The 14,096-nt window shown below is 45.0% G+C and overlaps 1 protein-coding gene across 1 annotated transcript in view; it reads left to right on the forward strand.

Annotated features, from left to right (window-relative positions):
• Positions 1-14,096, forward strand: part of CORO2B (coronin 2B) — a 137,210-nt gene that overhangs the window by 118,821 nt on the left and 4,293 nt on the right. Inside the window, exons 4-9 of the mRNA XM_037911237.2 lie at positions 196-345; positions 2,824-2,988; positions 3,939-4,055; positions 6,211-6,315; positions 10,907-11,003; positions 12,948-13,060. Coding sequence (XP_037767165.1) covers positions 196-345; positions 2,824-2,988; positions 3,939-4,055; positions 6,211-6,315; positions 10,907-11,003; positions 12,948-13,060 — 747 coding nt within the window. The remainder of the gene's footprint in view (positions 1-195; positions 346-2,823; positions 2,989-3,938; positions 4,056-6,210; positions 6,316-10,906; positions 11,004-12,947; positions 13,061-14,096) is intronic.

Raw genomic sequence — 14,096 nt, forward strand, 5'->3', positions numbered from 1 at the left:
CCATTGGGCACATTCAGGTCTATTTTTAATTCCCTTCTGGCATTTGGAGACCAAGTTGATTAAGGAACCACAGATGGATTTAGTCAATGAAGATTCCCTCGCATGCCAAGTGGAGAGAACAAGACCCTTATAAACCTCTAAAATAAGGACAAAGGTTTTTCCTCCCAATAACCTTTGCTCATCCTGTCCTTTCAGGTCCGGATATGGGAAATCCCAGAGGGCGGCTTGAAGCGGAACATGACGGAAGCTGTTCTAGAGCTCTATGGTCACAGCCGACGGGTTGGCCTCGTTGAGTGGCACCCGACCACCAACAATATCTTGTTCAGTGCAGGATACGACTATAAGGTGAACTGTTCTGGAGGATTTGTACTAAACCCCTCAGCTGCAGTTGGAGACTAGCATTTATTAAGGCCGTATGTGGCTTTAAAGGGTAAAATCGTGGATGGCCTCACTGTTCGTTTGGCAGCAGTTTCTCTAATAGTCAGTTTATCCTCAGATCTTTCTTCCAATCTCTCTCTCTCTGCTTTTGAAGTGTCACTACACAATATGGAAATGCGTTTGAGATCAGAGGTTCTTTTGCTGATGCTGATGGTTTAGAGTATCTCTCTGCGTATGCCTTTAACCTTAGTGGGAATTCCCTATTGTCTAAATAATATTCCATGCCATATCTATGTCAGATTATAGCTTCCCCAATTCCCGTTTTGTCCTACCTAGTCTTAATGACTTGCTTGCTTCATAATGATTATGTAAAACAGAAGTACAAGAGTATAGCTAGCACTGAAATCTTCAGGTTTTTTCTCTAATGGATTTTTGAAAGGATTCTTCTACATTGTCCAGTCGTCACAGATCATTCCTATTTTCTGACACTGATCAATGGCTCCATGTCTAGTTGGCAGCCGGTGTCAAGTGGAGTGCCCCAGGGGTCGGTCCTGGGGCTGGTTTTGTTCAATATCTTCATAAATGATCTGGAGGATGGTGTGGATTGCACTCTCAGCAAATTTGCGGATGATACTAAACTAGGAGGAGTGGTAGATACGCTGGAGGGCAGGGATAGGATACAGAGGGACCTAGACAAATTGGAGGATTGGGCCAAAAGAAATCTGATGAGGTCCAATAAGGATAAGTGCAGGGTCCTGCACTTAGGACGGAAGAACCCAATGCACCGCTACAGACTAGGGACCGAATGGCTAGGCAGCAGTTCTGCGGAAAAGGACCTAGGGGTGACAGTGGACGAGAAGCTGGATATGAGTCAGCAGTGTGCCCTTGTTGCCAAGAAGGCCAATGGCATTTTGGGATGTATAAGTAGGGGCATAGCGAGCAGATCGAGGGACGTGATCGTTCCCCTCTATTCGACATTGGTGAGGCCTCATCTGGAGTACTGTGTCCAGTTTTGGGCCCCACACTACAAGAAGGATGTGGATAAATTGGAGAGAGTCCAGCGAAGGGCAACAAAAATGATTAGTTTCAGAGTAACAGCCGTGTTAGTCTGTATTCGCAAAAAGAAAAGGAGGACTTGTGGCACCTTAGAGACTAACCAATTTATTTGAGCATGAGCTTTCGTGAGCTACAGCTCACTTCATCGGATGCATGCTGTGGAAAAACACAGCATGCATCCGATGAAGTGAGCTGTAGCTCACGAAAGCTCATGCTCAAATAAATTGGTTAGTCTCTAAGGTGCCAAAAATGATTAGGGGTCTGGAACACATGACTTATGAGGAGAGGCTGAGGGAACTGGGATTGTTTAGTCTGCAGAAGAGAAGAATGAGGGGGGATTTGATAGCTGCTTTCAACTACCTGAGAGGTGGTTACAGAGAGGATGGTTCTAGACTATTCTCAGTGGTAGAAGATGACAGGACAAGGAGTAATGGTCTCAAGTTGCAGTGGGGGAGGTTTAGGCTGGATATTAGGAAAAACTTTTTCACTAGGAGGGTGGTGAAACACTGGAATGCGTTACCTAGGGAGGTGGTAGAATCTCCTCCCTTAGAAGTTTTTAAGGTCAGGCTTGACAAAGCCCTGGCTGGGATGATTTAATTGGGGATTGGTCCTGCTTTGAGCAGGGGGTTGGACTAGATGACCTCCTGAGGTCCCTTCCAACCCTGATATTCTATGATTCTATGACACTCTGCTCTGAAAAGCAACTGTAAAAATGGCCTTATCGGGTTCCATGTGTATTATCTCCCTGACTCCATAGCAATTTTGCTCACTTCATAGATAAGACGTAATGAGGGGCGTCACTTGGACTGTAAAACACTTACTCCTGGCGGTCATACGTCATAATAACAGAACCCAGGTTGAGTTTGCAGGGCTAGCAGTTAGAAGAATCATAGGTGTTTTTATTTATAAGCTGAGCCAAGGTTGGCATGAAATTCAATGAGATAATGAACATGGAACCCCATGGTGCCATTTTCAGTCATTTCTGAGAGTAGGTTTGACCCAGAGAAATTCTTTTCTTCTTCCATGTGATACAAAAGATGGCAATAAGAATTGGGTACAATTATCACAGTATGTCCTGCTGGTGGCAATAGCTGCCTGGAGTGCAAGAGAGAGGCTTGCTTCTCAAGGGCCGGGTTCCGATAACTTTATTCACATTAAAGTAAAGGGACCACTTGTGAAATGAGATGACATATGAGTGGGGGGGACTGGAATTTGGCCCCAAATTAGGAGTACATTTAAAAGGCAGAGCCAAAAGTTTGGAAAATGTGGTCTTCCATGCAGGTGTGTTTCCAGGCAGTCTGTACCCTGGAGTTATGAATATGTCCCCCCCTCCCCTCCGCAGCTAGCAGCAGCATCGGTGTTAACTTAATTCTGCCCCATTTCCCTCAGGTTCTGATATGGAACCTGGACATTGGAGAGCCCGTGAAGATGATAGATTGTCACACAGATGTCATCCTCTGCATGTCCTTCAATACCGATGGCAGCCTGCTGTCTACCACCTGCAAAGACAAGAAGCTGCGAGTCATTGAGCCGCGTTCGGGCAAAGTCCTTCAGGTGAAGAGCTGATTTGTCAAGAGTCAGGCCTAAGCACCAGTCACGAGAAGTAAATCCATTATTTTTGACAAATACCAATTTGACCCTAGGCTTTAAAGAGAGGCTTTCTTTGGGATTTCCCATTTGAGTGCATTCCTCCCCTAATGTGCAACCAGGGTAGAGTTAGGGGCAAGGGGAAGTAGCCCTTTAAGCCTAACGTACGGTAAGGTAAACACTCCTTGTACGATACTGAATTGTCACAAAATACATCTGATATTCAGGAAGTGACAACATGTCACAAATGTCCGCCTCTGAATCTAGCTCTCCACATTCAGAGAATGTTGCTGTTTCTTATCATTGTTAAGCTGAGACAATAGAAAGGATTCAACACTCTCCTAGTCAGAGATACAGGACTTTTAATCTTTTATTAATCAAAGTTTTATGGGAAATAATAGAGAGTTCTGGGAAGCCACAGAGCCAGTTTTGGAAGAAAAGCTTAATTGTTTTTGTCAATTGTGGATTATTCTAGAAAGCTCAGGGAAGGCTAGGTTTTATTTTTACAAAACAGCATTTTGCCTATCCATTCCAGATAGCATGAACCACCATTTTCACCGGTGCAGTCTGAGTCATAGCTGGTTAACATGAAAGTTGCATTTTGCAGTAGAGGAGTAAGAGGAATGGTGGAGGTTGAAAGCTTGCTATGAAGTGCCTCTCTTAGGATAAGAATGGAGTCTTTCCCCATAGTCAGTATAGAGATTAGACGAGGAGGAAGCGATCTACCTTTGGGATATGAGAGCAGAGACACCAGGAACTGAGATCCTAACATGGGGGAGAATCCTCCCTTGAGTATCACTCTCCTTGAAATCCTAGAGCTGGCATTTTCACTGATCTATACTAAGCACCATGCGTAGGAAGACATCTGAAATGTATAGCTGTTCACTGCATGTAGCACAGACAATGTCTTCTTCCAGGAAGCCAGCTGTAAGAACCATCGTGTGAACCGGGTGGTCTTTCTAGGTAACGTGAAGCGACTTCTAACGACTGGAGTCTCAAGGTGGAATACGAGGCAGATTGCACTCTGGGATCAGGTCAGCAAATAGATCGCTGGAAGCCGTTCCTTCCCCAGAAAGGAGCACGATGGATTGGTTAAAATAGAGGCCTAGGAAATAGGTGATCTGGGTTCTGCTCTAACGGTGTGAATATGGTACCAGTAGACCTACCCAAGCAAGTGTTGATCTAGCTAGGTTGGGTCCCAAAGCAGGGAACCTTCGCTAGTGAATGCTTCTTTGCGGGCTGCTCAAGCCCACCTGCAATTTGTAGGAACAGCCCGTTCTGTCGCAGCTTCACGGCTCCAGGACTCACTCTAGCTAGATTAAAACTAGCTCTGCTGTAATACCGCCTGTGATTACAGCGTAGATAGACCCTAAGTCTGAGGAGTCCAGAGACCTGCGGTCTAGCCCCTGCTCCGCTGCAAACGTAGGGTGATTATTGGCAAGGTACCTGCTCACTCCATGCCACAGTTTATCCATCTGCACATTGAGAAAACCTGCCTAGCTTGCAACAGTTTTATGCAACTGCAGAGTGCTCTGAGGAGCCCGGCTGGGACGTGCTATGGATCAGTCGTGTGGGGCTGTCAAAGGGGCTGACAGGTGCATAGGCACCCAACTCCCACAGAGACTCTCGATAGGAGTCCAACACCTAACTCAGCTCTTACAGACTTTCCAGTGAAGCTGAGCGCCCAGCTCCTTCAGGTCTCTTTGAATAGCCCAGCCTCTTGTATTAAGATAACTATTTTAATACAGGGAGAGCAGCAGGTACATATACAGCAGATTCTTTATTCCTTCCTGCTTCCTAGCAGAATTCTACAAAGGTCTTTATGTAACTTTTAAAAACTCTGCCAGTTGCTATGGAGATCTGACTAGACATGACACGTTGGGGAATTTGAATTCTGAATTCACAAGATTAATTAAAGCAGATGCAAATTTACCATATTCATCCCAGCAAGCATTTGTACCCTCCCCTCTGACTCCACGCACAATATTCTGGACCGACGGGTTTCAGACTGCAGATGCGCCTGGCCCTGTTCACTTGGGTGGTAGAAGCTGCAGATAGTGGAAAGCTGATGTCCCGTGACTCAGGCTGGGCTGGGGGGAGATGACAGATTAGTCCAGTCCTACCTGTCAGCTCGCCAGTGAACACCATGGATACCTGCTTGGCTGTGACTGCCATAGGGGCAGGGTGAGGAAACAGAAATACGTGGGTGGGGCAGCTGGTCTGTTTGGGAGGAATCTTGTATAAAGTCAAGGATGAAGGGAGAAACCAGATCCATTTGGGGCTTTGTGACATATAAAACTGAAAACAAGGATGTCTGGGTTCCCCTCTAAATCCAAGAGGCAGTACACTCTCCCCAGGCAACTGTGCAGCCTGACCCTCATAAGATCTTCCTATAGTCTGGTTGGGTTTGCATTTAGAAACCAAACAAAGGTGCTGAGCAGTTCTCTGGCTTTTGCCTGGAAGGCATCTCAGCTCAGTAGAGCATCATAGCCCAGACGGCAGCACTGGGCACAGCAGCCATGGAGTCAAAGCTCCAGAGAGGATGCAGAATTCTTCCCCAAATGCATCCGGCCCTTCTCCCTGTAGGCAGTGTGCACCCTGGAGAGTGTGGCTCGGTGAGCACATTGGGCTGTGGCTGTCCCTGGTCCTTGGGGGTGGGGGTGAGGGTCAAGAGAGAGAGCTCCTTGCACCCTCCTCTGTTTTCCTTCTCCACGCCCCTCACTCCGTGCTCTCGGCCTAGGCACAATCTGCCCCAAATTGGTCCTTAAAATATACACACGCCTCCAGCCTCACTGAAATGCAGCCACACAGAAATGGCTCCAGGGGCGGGGGAGGAGGGGTGTGACTGTACCCCCTTAAAACCCTTACTCTGAGAGCCCCAGAGCCCACTCAGCCCTACAGGGTGACCCACTGAGTGCCCTGCAGAGAGGTGACCTTAAGCGAACATCCTCCTTATTCTGTGTATACATGACCAGTTCCGCTAGCCCTCTCTCTCTCCCGCCTCTGGCTCGTGGGACATGGAAATCCCATGGCAGCCTTTGGGAGGGACAGCGGGTTTGCTTCAGCTTTTCTGGGACAAAACCCGTCCCTCAGCCTCCTGCTCCTGTCGCTCCTTCATGGGTTTTGCTTTCATGTTCCATGCAACCTCTAACCCTTGCTGATCCATAAAGCGATTTTCTCTTTGTTCAGGAAGACCTGGCCATGCCCCTCATAGAGGAGGAGATCGATGGGCTGTCGGGGCTCTTGTTTCCTTTCTACGATGCTGATACACACATGTTGTATTTGGCTGGAAAGGTGCGTTGGCTTTACTGAGGGTAATAGGCAATATACTGCGTATCCTGCTATTCTCAAGAGTGATGTGTCTCTTGCACACTTGAGAATGGATCATCTCCCAAATAACCCATTGGAGAAGGCAAGCAAAGGGGCCTCTCTCAGACGAGCAGAGCATGGGATTATTTGGGGCTTTTCATAAATAATTATTACAATTAAACAGTTGGGGCTAGATGCTGATATTGCTTTCACCAGTGCAAATTTGGAGCAACTGCACTAAAGACTTTGAATTTACACTAATGTAAGAGGAACCAGCCTTTGACCAATGACTTTCTTTTAAAAGTCCTTGATTTTTTTCCACTTCACTGGTGTTGCTTGTGTTGTAAAGTCCAAATGCCACCACTACAGACACCTCTGTGGTGGGGCACACTTCTCAAATGCCCCCCAAAAGCACCGTTGCACCCTGGAGGGTGTGGCTTGGTACACACATGCACACACTTCTCCGCAATCACACTAGCTTGTGCACAAAGCTCCACCTAAGTGAAAGGACCTGCAGATACTGTAGTGCATTTAGGAGACCCTTAAAAAGTAAACACATTTATTTCCTATGGGCTGCAGATAGGATTCCCTCTGAAGTCAGCGTATGGCCCAGAGTAGAGAAGCACCAGGTGTACTTTGCCATCGGTGTTCATAAAGGCCACAATCAAGAAAGAAGGCCGTGGTGGTTAAAAAACTGACCTGGGTTAGAGGGGAAGAGAGATACAAGAAGTAATCTCTGGCCAGTGGAGTTAAGGATAATAACAAGGATAATATACTCTAAGTATATTAGGAACAAAAAGAATCCTAATAATGGTCCTGGTCCATAGCTAGGTGGAAATGGTAGAATTCTCAATAATGCCGGAGAGGCAGACGTGTTTAATAAATGTTTCTGTTCTGTGTCGGTGGGGGGAGGGGCGGGAAATGATGTCGTCATATCACATAATGATGACACTTTCCATTCCACTAGTGTCTCAGGAGGATGTTAAACAGCAACGACTGAAGTTACGCACTTTTTAAATCAGCAGGTCCAGATAACTTGCATCCAAGAGTTTTTTTAAAACTGGCTGAGGAGCTCACTAGACTGCTAATGTTGATTTTTTTTCAGTAAGTCTTGGAAAACTGAGGAAGTTTAAAAAAGAATGGAAGAAAGTTAATATGCCAATATTTTAAAAGGGTAGATGGGATGCCCTGGGTAGTTATAGGCCTGACAGTCTGACATTGATCCTGGGCAAGATAATGGAGTAGCTGCTATGGGACTTGAATAATAAAAAAAATTAAAGTAGGGTTATACAATTAATGCCAATCAATGTGAGTTTATGGAACACTGACCCTATAAAACTAACTTTATATCTTTTTTTTTATTAGATTACAATTTTGGTTGATAATGGTAATAGTATTAGTGTAATATTTTAGACTTCTCTCAGGCATTTCACTTGGTACAGCACGACACATTGATTGAAAAAATAGAATGATACAAAATTAACATGGCACACATAAAATGGATTCAAAACTGGCTAACTGATAGGTCTCAAAATGTAACTGCAAATGGGGAATCATCATCCAGTGGGTGCATTTCTAGTAGGGTCCCAAGTGGATGAGTTCTTGGCCTGATGCTACTTAATATTTTTATCAAATGACCTGAAGAAAACAAAAACATCACCGAGAAAGTTTGCACATGACAAAAAATTAGGGGTGTAATAATTAATGAAGAGGACGGGTTACTGATACAGAAATCTGGATTGCTTGGTAACCAGGCGCAAGCAAATGATATGCTTAATATGGCTAAATGTAAATGTGTGCATCTAGGAACAAAGAATGTCGGCCATACTTCTAGGATGGGGACTCTATCCTGGAAAGCAGTGACTCTAAAAAGGATTTGGAGGTTGTGGTGGATAATCAGCTGAAAATGAGCTCCCAGTATGATGCTGTGGCCAAAAGGGTTAATGTGATCCTTCGATGCATAAACGGGCATCTCGAGTAGGAGTAGAGAGGGTTTTTTACCTCTGTATTTGGCACTGGTGTAATTGCTGCTGGAATATTGAGTCCAGTTCTGGTGCCCACAATTCAAGAAGGATGCTGATAAATTGGAGAGGGTTCAGAGAAGAGGCATGCGCTTGATTAAAGGATTAGAAAACATGTCTTATATTCAAGGAGCTCAATCTATTTGCGTTAACAAAGAGAAGGCTAAAGTGTGACTTAACCAGTCTATAAATACCTACAAGGTGAACATAAGAATGGCCATGCTGGGTCAAACCAAAGGTTCATCTAGCCCAGTATCCTGTCTTCCAACAGTGGCCAATGCCAGGTGCCCCAGAGGGAATGAATAGAACAGGTAATCATCAAGTGATCCATCCCTGCCCATCCTGGCTAATAGCCATTGATGGACCTATCCTCCATTAATTTATCTAATTCTTTTTTGAACCCTGTTATAGTGTTGGCCTTCACAACATCCTCTGGCAAGGAGTTACACAGGTTGACTGTGCGTTGTGTGAAAAAAATACTTCCTTTTGTTGTTTTAAACCTGCTATCTATTAATTTCATTTGTTGGCCCCTAGTTCTTGTGTTATGAGAAGGAATAAATAACACTTCCTTATTTACTTTCTCCACACCAGTATTGATTTTATAGACCTCTATCATATCCCTCCTTAGTCGTCTATTTTCCAAGCTGAAAAGTCCCAGTCTTATTAATCTCTCCTCATACGGCAGCCATTCCATACCCCTAATCATTTTTGTTGCCCTTTTCTTAACCTTTTCCAATTCCAATATATCTTTTTTTGAGAGGGGGGCGACCACATCTGCACACAGTATTCATGATGTGGGCTTACCATGGATTTATATAGAGGCAATATGATATTTTCTGTCTTATTATCTATCCCTTTTTTAATGATTCCCAACATTCTGTTCATTTTTTTTGACTGCTGCTGCACATTGAGTGGATGTTTTCAGAGAACTATCCACAAGGACTCCAAGATCTCTTTATTGAGTGGTAACCACTAATTTAGACCCCACCATTTTATATGTATCGTTGGGATTATGTTTTCCAAAGTGCATTACTTTGCATTTATCAACATTGAATTTCATCTGCCATTTTGTTGCCCAGTCTCCCAGTTTTGAGAGATCCTTTTCTAGCTCTTCACACTCTGCCTGGGACTTAACTATCTTGAGTAGTTTTGTATCATCTGCAAATTTTGCCACCTCACTGTTTACTCCTTTTTTCAGATCATTTATGAATATGTAAAGTAGGACTGGGCCCAGTACAGACCCCTGGGGGACACCACCCTTTACCTCTCTCTATTCTGAAGACTGACCATTTATTCCTACCCTTTGTTTCCTATCTTTTAACCAGTTACCAATCCATGAGAGAACCTTCCCTCTTATCCCATGACAGCTACTTTGCTTAAGAGCCTTTGGTGAGGGACCAAATATTTGATAACGGCTCTTCAGTCTAACAGAGAAAAGTATAACATGAACCAAGGACTGGAAACTTGATAAATTCAGATTGGAAATAAGACATAAATTTTTAACAATGAGGGTAATTAACTGTTGGACCAATGCACCAAGGATCGTGGTGGATTCTCCATCACTGACCATTTTTAAATCAATGTTGGATTTTTTGAAGATATGCTGTAGTTCAAAAGGAATTATTTGGGGAGAATTCTATTGTCTGTTCTACAGGAGCTCAGATTAGATGATCACAGTGATTCCTTCTGGCCTTGGAATCTATGAATCTATTAGCATAAATTTAGTGCAACGCAGCCCTGCCCATTCAGTACAGCTCCGCTGAGTTTAGCTTTGTTCTAAAATTAGTTTATTTCTGTACTGGAATATTTCCTTTAGCATTCCTGGGCAACATAACGTCCTGGTACATTTTTTAGTACTTTATCCTCCTTCCATTGTGAGAGAACTAAACTAGATATGCAACTCGTATATGCTGTGGAAGTCTTTGCCAGAGGATGTTGTGAAGGCCAAGACTATAACAGGGTTCAAAAAAGAACTAGATAAATTCCTGGAGAATAGGTCCATCAATAGCTATTAGCCAGGATAGGCAGGGATGGTGTCCCTAGCCTCTGTTTTCCAGAAGCTGGGAATGGATCACTTGATGATTACCTGTTCTGTTCATTGCCTCTGGGGCACCTGGCATTGGCCACTGTTGGAAGACAAGACACTGGGCTAGATGGACCTTTGGTCTGACCCAGTATGGCCATTCTTATGTTCTATGTTCTTTAACCCAAGGGTAGGAAAACTAATTCCATAAAGTGTAAGAGAGAAATGGGAGTGATGGGGATAAAATTGCTAGTCATCTTGTGAGTCTTCTTCCCCAAACATCATTAAAGAGACCACATCTATTCCTTCTACTGTTTCTACTCCAAGAACCCAGACGCCATACACGAAATGCTGTAGGTTTGGTTTTAGACTCTGTTCTACAATGGCTAACTAGCACTGTCGTGCCTGTATATTTAACCTAGAACTTGGCAGTGATACACAACTTGATGTTCTTTTAACAAATCTTTTTATTTGCCTGCAGCTTTTACACTGAAATATTAAACTGATCTGCCCTTTATCCCCCCTGCCTCAGGGCGACGGGAACATCCGATACTATGAAATCAGCACAGAAAAGCCCTATCTGAATTATCTCATGGAGTTTCGCTCTCCTGCCCCACAAAAAGGACTGGGTAAGAGCTTTTGGCATGTTAATAGGCCACCTCTTCAAACATTAATATTAAAAAAAGACAGCAGACTGAAATAGTATAATTAAATTTTGCTGATAAATGTATTTTGCATAATAACCTCCCGTGCTCTCTGCACTGTGCTGACTCTCACTGTTCAAATATGTTCTGTGTCATTAGGTAGCTGATGACTTGCTGGAAAATGAATTCAGAATTCCAATGATCTTTATGTAGCATTTAATATTTTTGTGTATTTCTTCCTGGGTAATGGTGCAGTGTGACTCTGATGCATCTTACTGAGGGCCTGGTTCCAGGGAAATGCACGAGCAGTTTCCCTTGACGTGCAGTGACAGGCTGCCCAAACGTTAACAAGCGACCTGAGCCAGTGATACATGGGACGTTCCCTGGGTAAAATGCTCTTTCCTTCCCACCCTTACTGCAAAACCCATCTGGTCCATTTCCTGCCCCTCCTTGCCGGCACAGGGCTCTGATCTGCACACCTGCACCACTCTCGGCTCTCCTCCCCTTCCCAGCACCTCGAGGAGGCCCCTGCGTCTGGCTTCCCTACCTGGAAGCAGTTCTCCACAACAGCGGCAGTGGTGACGGGTGCTGTGGGGTGGCTGGCTGGGTGAGGACAGGATCAGCTCTGGTTGATGGCATGGGGGGCAGGTCCCATTTGGGTTCTTGGAGTGGGTAGGTTTCCCTCATGGCTGGCCCCTGGGGGTGCGGGTAGAGTTGCTTGTGGGATGGGGGCTCCCCCGATGGGTGTAGAGGGTCAGAGGGAGAAGAAATGGGCTATTCAAATTCCAGACTGCAGGTAGACAGGAAGGCCCAGACGGGGACGGCTGCAGGGAAGGCTGTGTAGGGTGGAAGTATTTCCCTCCTCGCACACCCCCACGGGCAGGACGCAGACCTAGCACGCCCTGGAGAATTAGGCAGAAGGCCCAGCTAACAAGTCTGGTGGTGTCCCACAGCCCCAAGAGGGCAGGGACAGGCATGAGCCAGCTCAGCTGCTGATTTGGAATCAGCTCTTTGGCGATGGCGCAGGCCTGCAATCTCAGGGAAAGCCGATGGCACAGAGGGACGTGATATTAAAGGAGGTTGTTCAGTTCAGTGCTATGTTAATACCCTGCACTCTGGACGTGATCACGAAACAAATCTCCGTGCCCAAACTTAACTTAAGCCCTTGCCCTAGTGCTGCCTGCAGCCTCCAGTAGGCAGTGCTTGCGTGGTGGTTTCTGTACTTGTATGGCAAAGCTTTCTTACCCCAGCATAACACTTTCCACATGCTAGTGGTCTCTCCCCCACTTGCCTGCTGCAGCTGCAGCTTCTGCAAGGTATGTACGTACCCTGGGCCTGATTGGGGAAGATGCCGCATGCCCTCAACTTGCACTGATGTGACCACCTCACAGAATTGGGTTCTATATTTCTTCCTCTATCTTATACACATAACGCCCCCCTGCTACGAGTCATCTGCAGCAATAGGACCTAGAGCACCAAAGCATGGGCCGCTGCTACTCGAGCTAAAGAAGTAACTCCATTTAGCCAGTAGCAGTGGTAGGCTGGTATCCATTAGGGAGTTACAAGGCTCACCTTATCACTTAGCTTTGTGTTTAAGCAAAACAGAGAATCCCATTCTTGCAGAACACACTGACTGCTTTTCTTGATTGTAAAGTGCTGACGATTTACAGTAGGAAACGACGGTTCTCTCGACAGCAGCTTTGAAACGTAGCTACACTGTCAGAACTTTTCCCATCGACATGATGTCTAATTGGATCTATATGCTCTACATGCATCCTGCTACCATATCCTAAGCCAGCAATCCTGATGGGGCTAGTAAGATTGGTTCCTTTCTCACGGACCAATTTGTAGAGAAAGAGCTTTTGAATATTTCAATGCTTTGTTGGCATGAAAGGAAAGTCCCTTGCTCACATGTGAATTCTCTAATAGGTGTGATGCCAAAGCACGGGCTGGATGTGTCTGCATGTGAGGTGTTCAGATTCTATAAACTGGTTACCTTAAAGGGTCTGATTGAGCCAATCTCTATGATCGTGCCAAGGAGGGTGAGTACATGTCAGCACTGTTCCTACTCATGTACAGAACTCAAATGCTCTGATGCATTATCTCAGCCCAACACCTTCAAAGCACAGAGTTGGAAACGCTCGCTGTGCCGGGGAATTCTATTTCTGTTACTCGGGTATGTCAAAGACTGCCATATTCTCTATTTAAATGATGCACAGGGAAGGATCTGGGAGACTCAGTCACTGAACTTTTGCCTTTTGAGACCACACTGGGAATCCTGCTCTGACTGGCACAGAACAGAATCATTTGGATGAAATACAGTAAATGTCAAAAGGACCTTGGCAAACTGTATCTAGTGAATTAAGCCCGATGGTTTATATCACTGTCCACAACAACCACACATCTTACATACTGACCATGCTAGACATTTTCCTGACTTGCATTCAAAGCATCATGGGTTTGCTTTTTCCTGGCTGCAGATACCATCGGTCTTCTTTGATGGGTGGATCTCTCTGTGACCTCTCATTTATATCAATTACACATTTTAGATCCAAACTCACATCTTGCTAAAAACTGCTCTTCTAACGCACAGCAATGCGAAGTTTAAACTCTGTGCTTATGGAAAGCTTTTTAAAGAGCTGACTCCAGTATTTTTTCTAACTTCTGCTGCCATTATTTTGTGTGAAATTAACTGGGTCTTTTGAAGTGTGTGACAAAGGACTGTCCCACATCTAGATTTAGAGACCCATCCCAAGTAAAAAATCACATCTCCGTGTGCAGTATTCGCTGCTGGTTTTACCTGCCTTGTCCAGCTGTATGAAATCTGAAACAAAGCTATGAGCCCTGTTCAGGTTTAGGATTGAGTCAGTATCTTTCCAAACAGAGGTGACTCAATAGAGCTTCAGCCTCATTGCCCTGAATTTGCTAATCTACTGCAAGCAGAAATGTGGAGAGGAGGGGAAAGGCAAATCACCCTTGTGGACAACTTTCCTTGGTGTTTTCCCCTTGGCTATTCTTTACGCCGTACGTGGCCAGAGTGGGTGCTCCTTGACTTCACTGGCTCGTGCTTTGAATTGG

Source organism: Chelonia mydas, chromosome 10 (genome assembly GCF_015237465.2).
Source record: "Chelonia mydas isolate rCheMyd1 chromosome 10, rCheMyd1.pri.v2, whole genome shotgun sequence".
NCBI classification, from domain to species: Eukaryota; Metazoa; Chordata; order Testudines; family Cheloniidae; genus Chelonia; species Chelonia mydas.